The 15,733-nt window shown below is 43.9% G+C and overlaps 2 protein-coding genes across 2 annotated transcripts in view; one reads left to right on the forward strand and one right to left on the reverse strand.

Moving 5' to 3' along the window:
- Nucleotides 1–15,733, forward strand: part of WNT3 (Wnt family member 3) — a 455,111-nt gene that overhangs the window by 20,741 nt on the left and 418,637 nt on the right. The window lies entirely within an intron of this gene.
- ITGB3 (integrin subunit beta 3) overlaps nt 1,147–15,733 on the reverse strand; it is an 88,601-nt gene continuing 74,014 nt past the window's right edge. The window contains exons 14-15 of the mRNA XM_056548703.1: nt 12,995–13,161; nt 1,147–6,247 (exon numbers count right to left, since the gene is read on the reverse strand). Of these exons, the coding sequence (XP_056404678.1) occupies nt 6,176–6,247; nt 12,995–13,161 (239 nt within the window). The 3' untranslated portion in view covers nt 1,147–6,175. The remainder of the gene's footprint in view (nt 6,248–12,994; nt 13,162–15,733) is intronic.

A 15,733-nucleotide genomic window follows, 5' to 3' on the forward strand; every position in this document is an offset into this window, starting at 1 on the left:
CAAAGGATAGCGGATAACGTCTGATCGTGGGGGGGTCCGGCCACTGGGACCCCCCGCGATCTCCGGGCTGGCACTGCTGTGTTCATTAGCACCTTGACCCTTGATAAAGCCAGTTATGGCCAGCGAAACGTCGGTGGGGGTGTTTGAGTGCAGCATTTGGATCAGTATAATTATCTAACAGTGTTGGATGTGAATGGATAATTCCAAAAGTATTAAATAGATATCCGGGCTAGGAATCTTTTTCCAGCACCTATATGAATATAAGGGGAATGAAAAATAATCAACCCTAGACTGACCAAATTACTGTGGTTTTAATCCACATTATTGTTTTGTTATCTCACCAAGTTTGGATATTAATTTAAATAACAAAATAAAAGTTATATTTGAACTAATAGGGTTCCCGAGCTTGGGAAATTAGTCCCAGTAGGGCGCAAGCCTGAATGGGAATTTGAGTAATCTGCGGTGTTACAGTCACAGATGCCTGGGGCTTCCATGATCGTGAGGCCCGCCTCTCCATTCATGTCTATGTGAGAGGGCGTTACCGCTGTGTTCTAGCCGTCACGCCTCCACCCATAGACATGAATGGAGGGAGCGTGACGGGTGTATTCGCCAGTCATCTGGCACGGAGTGGAGTTGACTGGGGTGCCGTGGTGGAGATCACGGGGGTCCCCAGCAGCCATACCCCCCCGTGATCAGACATGTTACCCCCTATCCTTTGGATAGGGGATAACATGTCTAGCGGTGGAGTACCCCTTTACAGACAGTTTTTATAAACGGTTATGCTTTACAGAACATTTTTTTTTTCTTCCAATTTTCAAATACTTTTATGCCTTAATGCGCAAAAAAGGGACAAAAACTGCATGTAAAATAGTTGCATCTAGAGCAGTGGTCTTCAACCTGCGGACCTCCAGATGTTTCAAAACTACAACTCCCAGCATGCCCGGACAGCCGATGGCTGTCCGGGGATGCTGGGAGTTGTAGTTTTGAAACATCTGGCTGTCCGCAGGTTGAAGGCCACTGATCTAGAGGGTCCCAGTTTGGAGACTACGGGAAGATTTAACAAAACCTGTCCAGAGAAAAAGTTGCTGAGTTGTTCATAGCAACCAATCAGATCACTTCTTTCATTTTTGAAAAGGCCTCTGAAAGATGACAAAAGCGATCTGATTGGTTGCTATGGACAAGTTAGCAATTTTCCTTTGGACAGGTTTTGATAAATCTTCCCCTACTGGTCTAAGCATAGCCTTACAATGGGAGACTATGGGGTAGGTGTACCAGTGTATGGTTATGTAAGGACATATATCAGAGGTATATGCAGAGAATATTTCCATAATTTATCTCCAAAAGATGATGCAAACACAGTGTGAACATGGTTTAAAGCCTTATCTGAGAAGAGTAGGCCATTTATAGGTTTTCAGCCTCTAGCTAGTTCACTGACAGCAAGCAGAGATCTTCAATATAATGAGAAATTCTGCAACTTTATCAGAAATTTGCAGAACTTTTCATTGCACAATGAATATGTATAAATTGTGGATGACCCTTTAATATTTATGAGACTTATATAGATCCTGTACACAGTAGTGTCATCACATGGTAACATTTTTGGGGTCCCAGATTGGGTTGCAGAGATCCCCTTCCCCCTAATCAATTTGAAAAATTTTAATTCTTTTACCTTGAAGTGTTTTTTGTAATAACATTAGCAAAGTGTTGTGACTATCAATAGTAGATACTACCGGAGAGGTTGCGAGCTAAAAATTAGAATTACACATTATGTGAATAGCTGAGCCCCCACACAGCGGCTACGCTCCACCACGTGAGCCTGAATATATAACAGCCCATGCAGTGGATTAAAAACAAGTATGTGAGATCCGGCTACCAGATTAGATAAGATGAGGTGAGGAAGCTCGGGAGTGCATGTGTACCTAGCAACTCTTCCCGTCATGCCAAATTAACCTTTCTCCCATTCATTATCACCGTCACCTAATATAACTGCATATAGACACGTACCGTGAACTTCCTCGATAACGTATGAAAATCTCATCTCCTTCTCCTCTATAGCATTTCACTTACCGCTACATTAAGTGTTTTTCCGTTGTTTTTGTGTTAAAATAAATTGCGCAGTTGAGTTGGTGGTGGTTGACCCACTATGCAACAATGATGGCATGTGCATTGTAAACTGAGCTTTAATGCATGTATTTGTGTGTAGCTAGCCCAAGAGAAGTCAGGGAAACATATGGTCGTGTGGACTATTATATATATATATATATATATATATATTGTGATAAGGCATGTCGGTAAAATACCCTAAAGCTATGTTCACATGTCAGAATGTCCGCACAGATATTCTGCAGACTGCTGGCACTAGGACCGCTCAGGAATGCACCGTCTCAATTCTGTGCATTGTCTGCAAAAAGATTGGACATGTCCATTCTTTCTGAGAACAACGGAATCGGAAACATCTGGCGTGGAAATTCCGCCATGTGCACAGCGCGGCAGAATCCCATTAAATTCAATGGGACTCTGCTGCTGCGGAATCTCCATGCGGAATTCCATTCTGCCAGTGCCTGCAGCTGCACCCATGGAATGGCCCCTGTGTAAGTTCTAGATTCTTCTTTTCATGTGTAATTTCTGATGTTTTTCAAGTCCCATAGAGAAGCTTATGAGTAAAACACTAAAAAAGACTTCCTACCCAGAACATGCCGTTTTAAGAAAAAAATTAAAATAAACCAAAAGGCGTTGTATGTGAGCAACAGATCCAAAGCTCAACACTTTAGACATGTTTATTAGCTATGCAACAAAAATTGTAGTAAATCTGAATAAAGTGAAAAACATTAAGTCACTGATGCGTTTCGAATATCAAAGGTTCGTAATCATAGCTGTGCTTTTTATACATAAACTATAGACACATGCTTTTTTGGGTGGCTTTTGAAGAAACGCCATAATTTTCATGCTTGTCTTAAAAGCATTTGTTGTACACTGACATTTTTTACATGCATGTTTCTTTCATACACAAAAGCCTATGGAAAATGGCTAAAAAAAAAAAATAAGCCCCCAAAAAGTTAAAACTGCTAAAACCTCCCAAACAAAATGCAAAAATCCCAGTGCACAATAACATAAAATAAAATATGGTAGCGGAACCCCCCTATACACACAGCAAAAAAAGTGTCAAAAACATTGTAAAGTAAACTCCAGGAGATTAAAATCCTGTGCGTGACACCTTCCTTAGTGTAAATTCACAAGTGGTAGATTTTTGCTACATTTTTGAAATCATGGGAATATTTCTGCAGAATTCTGCCATGTGAACATAGCCTTAAGAGTATCTAGTGATCCATCTCTGAATTGCAGATTGTCCAAAAGAAAAATCACAGTGATCCATTTGCACCCCCTTGTTCAAAAGGGAGTTCTGGGGCTATTACATGGGTGGGTCTATAACCGTTCATATATTGATGCCCTGTTGACAATGCTATAATCGTCTTTATATAATATAGCCTTATCCACTGCATTGCAGACTAAATATACTGATGTGCTTTAGCTCTGTATATACCTTCAGAAGACCTAAATCCTAACAGCACATATAATGTGAAGTCATAACCTGTTGCAAATACACAGCTCAAAAAAAATTAAGGTAACTCTAAGATAACACATCCTAGATCTGAATGAATGAACTAATCGTATGAAATACTTTCATCTTTACATAGTTGAATGTGCTGACAACAAAATCACGCAAAAATTATCAATGGAAATCAAATTTATCAACCCATGGAGGTCTGGATATGGAGTCACACTCAAAATCACAGTGGAAAACCACACTACAGGCTGATCCAACTTTATGTAATGTCCTTAAAACAAGTCAAAATGAGGCTCAGTAGTGTGTGCGGCCTCCCTACAACGTGCCCGTATGACCTCCCTACAATGCCTGGGCATGATGAGGTGGCGGATGGTCTCCTGAGGAATGTCCACCCAGAACTAGACTAAAGCATCCGCCTACTCCTGGACAGTCTGTGGTGCAACGTGGTATTGGTGGATGGAGCAAGGCATGATGTCCCAGATGTGCTCAATCGGATTCAGGTCTGGGGAACGGGCGGGCCAGTCCATAGCATCAATGCCTTCCTCTTGCAGGAACTGCTGACACACTCCAGCCACATGAGGTCTAGCATTGTCTTGCATTAGGAGGAACCCAGGGCCAACCGCACCAGCATATGGTCTCACAAGAGGTCTGAGGATCTCATTGCAGTACTTAATGGCAGTCAGGATACCTCTTGCAAGCACATGGAGGGCTGTGCACCCCCCCCCCCCCAAAGAAATGCCACCCCAGACCATTACTGACCCACCGCCAAACCGGTCATGCTGGAGGATGTTGCAGGCAGCAGAACGTTCTCCACGGCGTCTCCAGACTCTGTCACGTCTGTCACATGTGCTCAGTGTGAACCTGCTTTCATCTGTGAAGAACACAGAGCGCCAGTGGTGAATTTGCCAATCTTGATGTTCTCTGGCAAATGCCAAACGTTCTGCACAGTGTTGTAAGCTCAACCCCCACCTATGGATGTCGGGCCCTCATAGAGTCCGTTTCTGACCGTTTGAGTGGACACATGCACATTTGTGGCCTGCTGGAGGTCATTTTGCAGGGCTCTGGCAGTGCTCCTCCTGCTCTTCCTTGCACAAAGGCGGAGGTAGCTGTCACGCCCCCTCCCATAGGCTTGCATTGAGGGGGCGGAGCGTGACGGCACACGGAGGCGGGGCTGTGACGTCACAATGCTCCGGCCCCGTGATCGACAGTAATCAGACCCGGAGCGAACATGCTCCGGGGACTGATTTTAGCGGGGTACTTCGTGCAAGATCACGGTGGTCCCCAGCGGCGGGACCCCCACTATCAGGCATCTTATCCCCTATCCTTTGGATAGAGGATAAGATGTTTTAGCGCCAGAGTACCCCTTTAAGTGTTCCCTTTATTTTTTGAGAAGTACATATGGAAGAAAACGTATTTGCAATTGTATAAATTGTCCATCAGATGGCAGTATAGTCAAGGACAGGAAATAACATGCAGTAGTCCAGCTTTCTATTCACTATTAGAAACTATTGGTAAGGACTGGAGGTATTGACATATAATAATGTACAGAGTCTTTATATGCATGAAAAACCTGAGCAGCTTTTCACAGATCACAGTTTATCATTGTTTAAAACCTATTAATCTACATAGCAATAAATTTGTACAGAGTTTTTGAGTGGCAGGGCGGATCAGTCATCCCAGTGACAATGACCATAAGATGATGTTCACGAAGGCTAAGTTCACACTAGCGGTTCTCTTTATGTAGCATTGACATGTAAACAATGGTTCATAACACATCATGGATTTACATCCAAAGTTGAAGACAGTTTTCAGCTAAAGATGTGCCCTGCAGCTCACGCTATATGCTAAGTTGGTATATGCAGCAAAATGGCTATCGCTTGTTACAGAAAACCCTGAAGGCAAAGTAGATCTATAGACCTTATAACACTAAGAAAATTGAGCATCTGTAGTCTATGTAAGTAGTCAGAAGAATTTTTCCCCAATTGACTTGGGATATTTGCTCTTGTTCGCTTTCTCTAATGTCTCAGTGGTCTTTCCACCATATATAGGCAGAATGTTACAACTAGCTACACAGAAATCACCTTAAATGTTACCAGAGGTTCCATATATATAGGAAATCCAATTCTCAATGCAAACTTAAAAAAGAGCCCAAAATTTACTTGCAAAAAGATCAATTTTGATGAAATGTATGAGCCTCATTCGTCCTATGGATGGAAAAAAAGCAAGTTTGTTCCTGTTTGGGAGGGGTCTGCAGTGTGCTGCAGGGTTGGCATTCCTGAGATACCAGTAGGATTTCTGTAAAAAAGACATTTTAATCTTCTGATTGGGTTAGAGCAAATAATTGTCTATCAGTGTTTCAGTGCTCAGAGCCAGAATGTGTCAGCTAGCCAAGGACTCTGACCTATGGACACAATCTGGTCCATTCGGGGGTGTAACAGTTTCAAAAAAGCCCCATTGCCCAATGTATATCCTAATTTTGTTAAAAAATTTTCTTTCTAGTGCTGAGGAGCACAAGGTGGTGTCACTCTCCACAGTAGCAGGGCCACATTTGAGGCTTCACAGTGGTGGCCCTTGTCCGGTGTTGGAATAGTCCTCGTTCAGTGACTTAGATCACTCCGAGTTCCCACGATATGTTATGTTGGTGAAGGTTGAAGTAGCGCCTTTGTACAGTGGGTTGTGTGCCTGAAACAAGATAGGTGTTAGTAAGAGGTAACTAGCTGCTATAGTTTAAGGTACAATTATTGGCTTTATAGTTTAGTTCACAAGGTAGAGTAAAGGGACAGAAAATGAATCCCCAAAATCTGTGTGGAAATCCACATCTGAAGTCCATGAGGTTTCAGAAGTGGATTTGGATGTGGATTTTACGAGCATGTTAGTTTTTTGACACTGAAAAATCTGCAATACGTTTTTTTCTAAAGCAACTCTGTTACTCCTCTAAGAAATGTATGAATAAATTGACAAGTGATTGTTACTATTTCCCTTTTCTCAAGGGTCTGTCCCTACATTGATGCTGTCAGCACAGAATTAACAGTATCAGACTGTATATAGACAAGCACCATTGATAAGGGCAAAGTCAGTTGAATGGGAGACAATAGACACATATGTGAACCTTAGCAATGTAGTGTTATCTAAAACTGTAGAATTTCCCTGCAGCGCCACCATAGGAGTAATCAGACATTACACATTTTCTATTCAAATCAATGGACTGCCCATATAATGTACACATAGGCCAGGTCCTCCAGAGGGAGGTGCTCTTTGTAGCTACTCTCTGCTCCCATTTATACAAGCATTCTGAGCAAATGACCCTCTTTTAGTTAAGGGGTTATCACAAAATTATAACTTATCACTTATAACTGTGGATAGATGATAAGTTATAATCTTGGGATAACTCATAACACAGAATTTCCTACTATGGTATTTAAAAATGGGTTGAATAAACTAGAAACTCTTTTAATAATAAGACCAGGTTAAAGCAGAACTCTGGAATATAAAAACTTATCCCCTATCCTAAGGATCCCTTCAATCTCCTGTACAGGTCCCCGGCTCTCCTTCTAAATGGAGTGTGTTGACCACCACACAAAGTGATGGCCATCATGTCCCTTCCATGCAGCTCTATAGGAGAGCTGCAGCCAATTGCAGTGCTCCGGCTTTCACAGATGTACTTGGGGGGGGGGGGTGTTGGTCATCCCTTTGTGCGGTGGTCAACATGCCTCATTCAGGAGGAGAGCCAGCGCTCCGTGCAGAAGATCGCAGGGGGGAGGGGTGGTTGGTGTTCCAGCGGTCGGAGACCCTGAGATCTGACACTTATCCCCTATCCATAGTATAGAGGATAAGTTTTTATATCCCGGAGATCTCCTATAATGCTACTGGAAATAGTGCAATAGTAATTGTGATAAGGCACCTCCAGGAATGGAAAGAGGGGACCCAGTATTATTTTATTACAGTTGTTATCCAGTATAGGTAACAGATTCAATAGCTTGACCATGAAGACATGAAGAAATGTGAGTAAAATTTCAAATTTCTGAAACTCAATATAACATTTTAAGTTAAAATGATTTGCCTAGGACTTCTGGTTCCGGCGTGGGCATGTAAGAAGCGCTGAGCCGGAGCTCCCGCACCCCGGACCTCATACCCATACCGTACCGAGCATGCGGAGGGTTTCTTACCTGCCCACGCGGCTGACGGAGGCTCTGGAGCACACGGGAGGAGCGGAGATCCGGTCTTTCCTCCACCAGCAGCTGCGGAGACTGTGATCTCCAGCTGAGCCTACCCAGCCTGCAGGATGGGGCCACCATCTTCTCCTGGTCAGCAGAGTGAGCAGAGAAAAGTTCCTGTGCGTCCATCCGCACCATTCAGGTATATAGCAGCGCAGCTGCTGGGGACCGCATCAGCACTCAGGACTGAAGCAGCCCCGGGACCTATAAGGAGCTACGACCCTGCCTTGACCTGGTACAGCCATGCTACAGAGAAGACCGGACAGTCTCTTTCCCAACCCGGGCCCCGTCTGCACAAAGCGCAATAACTGCTACAGTGCAGTGCAGGGGGATTACTGTACCCTATATAAGTACCCAGGATCCCTCCACTATACCTCACCCTGGCTAAACTGTGCACTCTGCCTCTCCTGCCTTCTCTTGCATGGACTGCTACCTAAGTAAAGGGGCCACACGTGTGGGTTCCCCATCAGTGGCACCTCCCTCTATAACTGCTCAGATGTCTGCTACTGGATCAGATCCAGCGACCTCCAAGGGCACACAGCCCAAACAGGTTGCCACGGACGCTGCCAACAGCCAGACACCGTTCACTCAACTCCCCCCCTTGGTGGGGTCTTCGGAGGTCTCCTTTTCCTTCTCGGATGGATCTTCAGACATTGGCGGCAGACTTGGTTAAGCTGATAACTCCTACTATACAGTTAATCCTAGAAAACACCATGCGCTCTACGTTACCACAGCTACAGACAGATCTGAGCGATCAATTGGGCCATCTGGATGAGACGGAACAACGCATTATTGCTCTGGAAGACGAAAATAGTGGACTTGCTACCAGACTTCGCAAACTGAAACGGTTCTCTGCCATGTAAGTGAAAAATTGGACGACCTGGAAAACAGATCACTCCGTAATAACCTGCATATTGTGTGGGTCAGTGAATCCCTCCTTCCTTCTGATCTCCAGGACTTTTGTGAAAGTGATCTGCCCAAAGCTCTGGGACTCACGCACAAATGCAGGGTGGAGAGGGCCCATCAAGTTGGACGGCCACAGACATCTCATTCTCGGCAGACCGAAGACGCTCACCCCCGACAAGTTATCTTCAAATTATTGGAATACAATGACAAAGTGGAACTTCTTAGGGCTTATAGAAAGCGCTCTTCCCTGCTTACTTTCCAACCAACCAACCAACAAGAAGCTGTTGATCTTCAAGGTCTTCTCTGCTGATGTTGCTAAGCGGCGGAGGGCTTATGGTATAGTCTGCTCTGAACTGTTCAAAGCGAAGAAACCTTTCCAGCTCCAGTATCCAGCTACTTTGAAAATGTTCCGTCCGGATGGATCCTTCTCTTCCTATCAGACTCTGGCCACGGCGGAGGTTGCCCTGCAGGAACTCCTGAGAAACTCAGCTCGCCTTACCCGCTCTCCCTCTCATCGCTCTCCACCACCCAGAGACCGAGGTGACACCTCTCATCTCTCTTCATGACGCAGAAGCAGCCATACGAGATCTCCAGGCGACTCCAGGAAACGGCGCAAGTCAGTGGGAAAGTGTAGTAGAAGCAGCCAATTATCCTCTCCAGACTGAGTATCGTTTTGGCTTTTTTTCCATGCCTTCCTTTATCTCGGTAGCAGGGGGGATTTACCGTTTATTGGTGGTTTCAGTTGCTGTAGCATTTTCATGCAGTCATTTATTACTATTTTCTAAATATCCTGAGGTAGGATGCTGTTTTGTACCTAGAAGAATTACTGTCATCTGATGTTGAGTATAATGACCCTTTACTGTTCTGCTGCTATACTGTTGCACTATTCTTGTGCACAATTTAACCTAATGTTGTTACTCCATTTCTGCTTTCTTTTCTTCAATGATGCAATTGCAGAATTCAAGTCAACCGCCACACAGCATAGTTCTCATGTCCCTCTATACCACTGGTCAGGTGGGGAGGGGACCGGCTGCTCTTCCTTTGCCAGCAGTCTCCCAGCGGCTCTCACAGGGTTCCTTTCACACCTTTTGCTAGGCTTCTCTTGTTATGGTATGTTTCCCTCTGACAGCCCTTTTTTCCTTTTGGGAGTTCTGGCTGCCCACATGTCTGAAAAAAGTGGAGTCCATCACCCAATTCACAACCGCCCTTATTCTATTCTGGGGATCGGTCTATCTAGGGGTTTTTCTGTTCCTGTTCTATTTTTGGTTACCTGTGTTGACTTTTATGTTTTGGTCTTTCTTTCTCCTCCCCCCTTTCTGTCTTGGGCTCCTCTCCTCCCACTCCTACTGATGAGGGAACGAGGTTCTTGGAGGGATTATCATTACCATCCCTATCTGATGAACAGCATCAGGAACTCAATGCAGATGTAACTTCGGAGGAAGTAGCGAATTGTATATGCTCCCTGGCGAACGGAAAGGCGCTGGAATCTGATGGCTATCCTGGTGAATTCTACAAGCCCCTTATAGATCAGGTGGGATCCCCCTTAACTGCATATTTTAACAAAGTATTACGCACAGGAATATTATCGCCGGCTGCGAAATTGGCTTACATAAAAGTACTCCCCAAACCTGACAAGGACCCCTTGGAGCCGGGTTCCTATCGCCCCATCTCTTTGATCAACCAGGATGTGAAGTTGCTTATTAAGATCCTGGCTGATTGCCGGGCCAGGTTTTTACCCTCTCTTGTTGGTAACCATCAGGTGGGATTCATGAAAACCCTCTAGGCGGTCACGAATATTATAAAGGTACTGGCTGTGATGGATAGTGTTTGGGGCCAGTCCCGGACAGTCACCCAACCAGCTTTGCTCACTTTAGATGCTGAAAAGGCTTTTGATAATGTGCATTGGGACTGGTTGAGACTGGTTCTGTTCAAATTTCGGATTACGGGACATTTAGCTCCTTCATAGACTGCCTTTATGATGGTCTTACAGCTAGGGTGCATACACCTGGAATCCTGTCCACCCCCCTTACATTAGCGAAAGGCACACGCCAGGGTTGCCCCTAATCACCCTTACTGTTCGATCTGGCGATTGTGTCTTTGGCCCGTTATTTGATCTCTTCAGATGTCTATGGGGGCATAACTGTGGGCACCCAGGAGGTCAAATTATCAATGTTTGCCGATGACGTGCTTCTTTACCTTAGTAATCCCAGAGAGGCTCACCTAAAATTCTTACCTTCTTATCCTATGTGGGGAGTTTCATGGGTTATAGAGTTAATGTGGCCAAGAGTATGCTTTTACCTTTGGGGTGACTTCTCTAGGATGGCTTCCTGATGCGAATGCGCTGGGTGTGCAAGTTGAATCTTCCTTTATTACTTATTTAGGCATCCGCATAGGACGGATTCCTGACATGCTTTATTCACTCAACTATACACCGCTTTTTCGGCTTATATTGGCTGAACTGAAGTGCTGGGAGAACTTACCACTGTCTTTTTTGGGAAGATAGTACTGATATTGGACTGTTCCATAGCAATGACCATAGGTGGCTCACACCGGCAGAGATGCTTCACACATTTGATCTTCCCCTTTCACACGCTCTATATGCCAATCAGGTCCACGCATTCTGCTCCTCTAGATTACGTGACTTGTCCAGGGAGGCCCCGGTCCACATTTTGGACAATGTTATAGGTAGTGAGCCACAGAGATGTTCAATATCCGACTTAGATGCAGTCTTCTGTAATCCTTTTCTAAAACTTTATCCCAAACGTGTGTTCTGTACATGGGACTGGGGACCCTGACAATACTGACATTAGTATACATGGGTGGACAGCTGTTCGGAAAAAATGAGCGGTGGAGGGAAACTTATTTCAAGGTAGCCCACACAGCTTTATATGGTTTTAACATATTACCCTCTCCTTCTTTCTCGGATAGCATAGTTCACTGCCCAAAGTGCAAGACACCGCTCACTAACATGCATCATGGGGTCTGGGAGTGCCCTCACACAGTTGACTACTGGCACCTCATACAGTCGTACATATGGGACCATTGGAGAGTGCGGGTCCCGTTTACACCACAATCCATATTATTTCACCAATTGTGCCCACCGGAGGGTGGAGGGGAGAGGGAGGAGAGGTTCCCGTGGTTTATTCATGTAATCCTTTTAGTGGCACTATGTTGCCTTTTCGCCAAATGGTTGGATCCCATCACTCCAGATTTGCCAATGCTGATAGCCCAATTGAAATATTTCTTAGAGATTGATCGATTAGATGCAGAACGACACTCTGAATCAGGCACCAAATGCTTTTTTCTGAAATGGAAATCCTTTATTGTTATTCACTTTGACTCTCAGGGGATTGCTGAGATTGTTTGACCGTTCATATACACCACTTGGTATAGTGTGGAATCCCTGAAAGGTTCCCTAGGTGCTTTGCATTTACCGGATACTTAATATAGCCCACATATTCTTTGTCGAACACGATTGTTCCTCTTTTAGATCCCCTGGGAGTCAGAGGAGCGGCCGCTGGAACCGACAGCGGCTCCCTGTGTGGGGGGAAGCGTTCGGTATTCATTTACCTCGTATGGGGCCTAGATGGCACTATTATATCTCCTACTCTTCGTTGACCATGTGCAGGTTTCTCTGACTGCTTATTTTGAAGCGATCATGGACATCAACTTTTCAAGTACCGCCTCTTGCTCTACGTGGTTGATAAGTGACTGCTTTCTTATTGAGGGGGGAGGGGATTTGTTTTTGTTACTGTTACAGTATTGGGCCCATGGACTGTTGCGGAGGAGATATCTTTTGCACTATTTGCATGGTAATAGTTTGTACTTTTGTCCTCACGGATCTAGCCTTTTTGTATTGTATTTTCTTATTTTTTGTTTATTGAAAAAGGTTTAATAAAAATATATTTAAAAATAAATGATTTGCCTAATTTTCTTGAGAACTTTCCCTAGAAAAATACCAATACATGTTTTCATGAAGCAGCATAATGGAACTAGGAAGGAAATATCTAAGTAATGGCAGGAAGTCTGTATACCCCAAGGGCTGTGCCCTGACCTTATATTTTACCCATTCATGGGACTTCGTGTCTGATCAGAAAATCCACAAATGCCTTAGCAGAAGTAAATTACATTTTACATTACAACGTGGATTTAGTTTTGCACATACTCAATGTTACAAAGCTGCTGCTGTCATAAAACTACTCTCCCTGCCATAAAGAAAGTAGCAGGATTGCAGCACCTGGAAAGCTGTAGGTTGCAGCCTTTACCTATTGCATATAGTTAATATTATCATTACCACTCCAATTCTTACCGTGTCCCACTTAGCCTTCGACCGCTCTTCTTCAAATTTGGCAAATTCTCGCCGGTCATGGATGGTAATAAGCAACTTCCAAATAAGCAGTGCCACTAGTCCCACAAGCAAAATAGCTCCCATGACTGACATTAGGACCACAAGGATGTCAGGACCCTGAGGACATTCTGTGGGTGATAAAAAGATATTAACCTTCAACATATAGTGGGGATATAAAACATATTACCATTTGCTTTCTAGGCCCACATTGCTATAACTTTCCATGGGTAAGCGTATGTCCATTTTTAGACTACATACAGAATGAATCTAAATATAAAGATAGTAACTATGTAACTACATTGCATTTCTGGTCTTATAAAGCCTGTATTATACTCCAGAGCTGCATTCTTAATTCTGTTACTCAACTCAAATCTCCTTAAATTCACTGCATGTATATAGCTTAATATGCCGATCAGGCACTTTCATTGAGGAAAAACATACTAGAATGCAATAAAGCGTAAGACATTGTTTTACAGCAGTGGTCTTCAACCTGCGGACCTCCAGATGTTGCAAAACTACAACTCCCAGCATGCCCGGACAGCCGTTGGCTGTCCGGGCATGCTGGGAGTTGTAGTTTTGCAACATCTGGAGGTCCGCAGGCTGAAGACCACTGCTTTACAGGAAGTCATCTTAAAGGGGTACTCCCGTGGAAAACTTTTTATTATTTTTCAATCAACTGGTGGCAGAAAGTTAAACAGATTTGTAAATCACTTCTATTAAAAAATCTTAATCCTTACAGTACTTATTAGCTGCTGAATACTACAGGAGAAAATTATTTTCTTTTTGGAACACAGTGCTCTCTGCTGACATCATGACCACAGTGCTCTCTGCTGACCTCTGCTGTCCATTTTAGGAACTGTCCAGAGGAGGAGAAAATCCCCATAGCAAACATATACTGCTCTGGACAGTTCCTAAAATGGACAGCAGAGGTCTGTAGAGAGCACTGTGGTCATGACATCAGAGGAAATGCATTTCTTTTTTGGATTTCTCTTTATGATACAGCCCCTAAAAAGTACTGGAAGGATTAAGATTTTTTTAATAGAAGTGATTTGCAAATCTGTTTGACTTTCTGGCACCAGTTGATATTAAAAAAAAAAGTTTTCCATGGGAGTACCCCTTTAACAGTTGTGTCCTGACAACAGGCTTGTCAACTGCTTCTGAGAACAACCAGCCATATTGTGAATACAGCAATGTGTTGGTGGCATCGTAACGATACGTTGAGCTATTGTCTTTGTACTGAGCAGCATGGCATTCTGGGGATGCAGATGTTAGGCTGAGGACCAGCATTGGGACTTGAAGTTTCGCACACTAGCGCATGTGGGTCATGGTAGCTATAGTGGAGCCCCTGACCCTGAAGCACTGCTCCGTCACATGCAGCAGTGGTAATAGAAGGCCTGCACTAATGTTTGAGAGAATGTTACTCCCTTCTTTTCCCTCAGACCACCCAAATACAGTGCCTGACTGATGGTAACTTGGGGTGCTCTTGATGTTAAGCAGGTGCAAGTCTAGCAGGACACGGGATGCAGGAAAAACAAGACAAGAGAGGAGTGCAGTGCGAGAAGTAACTTTACTTTTATCCACTTACATGGAGGCACAGTTCTTAAACTGTTTACAGTTCCAATATGGTTGAAACAGTAACAGGTAGTGCAGATGGTAAAGAGTTAAAGGGGTATTTCGGCAAAAGACATCTTATCCCCTATCCAAAGGGGGCATGGCGTTGTGTCATGTCTCCAGTCCCGGAAACACAGAGGTTTCCGAGACTGGTGCTGCCCACCGCTGGGACCCCCGCGAACAGACATTTTATCTCCTATCCTTTGGATAGGGGATAAGATGTCTTTGGCCAGAATACCCCTTTAACTCCTTGACGACCACGGACATAAATGTACGTCCCGGTGCGGAGGTACTTCGCGCACCAGGATGTACATTTACATCCTGTACATGACCGCGAGCATCGGAGCTGATAGCAGCTGGGGACCCGTCGGTAATGGCGGATATCAGCGATCGCGCTGATGTTTGCAATTAACCCCTCAGATGCTGTGATCAATGCAGATCACGGCATCTGCAGCAATGCGCATGTTTAAATGGATGATTGGATTGCCCACGGCGCTGCCGCGGGGATATGATCATCTCAAATGTGATCACCTCAGCTGCCTGCGACCGTCTCTAGGGGTCTTCTGCTCTCGTCTGAGACTGAGCAGACCAGAGCAGAAGATCGCCGATAACACTGATCTCCGATAACACTGATGCTCTATGCATAGCACTGAACAGTATTAGCAATCAAATTATTGCTATAGATAGTCCCCTATGGGGACATAAAAAGTGTAAAAAAAAAAAATAGTGAAAAAAAAGTTGAAAAATTAGAAAAATCCCCTCCCTCAATAAAAATTTAAATTGTCCCTTTTTCCCATTTTACCCCCAAAAAGGGTAAAAAAAATTATAAACATATTTGATATTGCCGCATGCGCAAATGTCCGAACTATCAGTAAGTAAACGTAAAAAAAAAATGGCCAAAATTGCAGCTTTTTTTGTCACCTTAAAAAAAAAAAAAAAAAAAAAAAAAAGTGATTTAAAAGTTTCATATATGTACATGTGGTATCGATAAAAAATACAGATCATGGCACAAAAAAATTTGAATTCGTTACAAAGTACAATTGGTCACACAAAAATCAAGTCCTCATATGGGTCTGGGGATGGAAATAT

The sequence above is a fragment of the Hyla sarda genome, chromosome 12, assembly GCF_029499605.1.
Source record: "Hyla sarda isolate aHylSar1 chromosome 12, aHylSar1.hap1, whole genome shotgun sequence".
Taxonomy (NCBI): Eukaryota; Metazoa; Chordata; class Amphibia; order Anura; family Hylidae; genus Hyla; species Hyla sarda.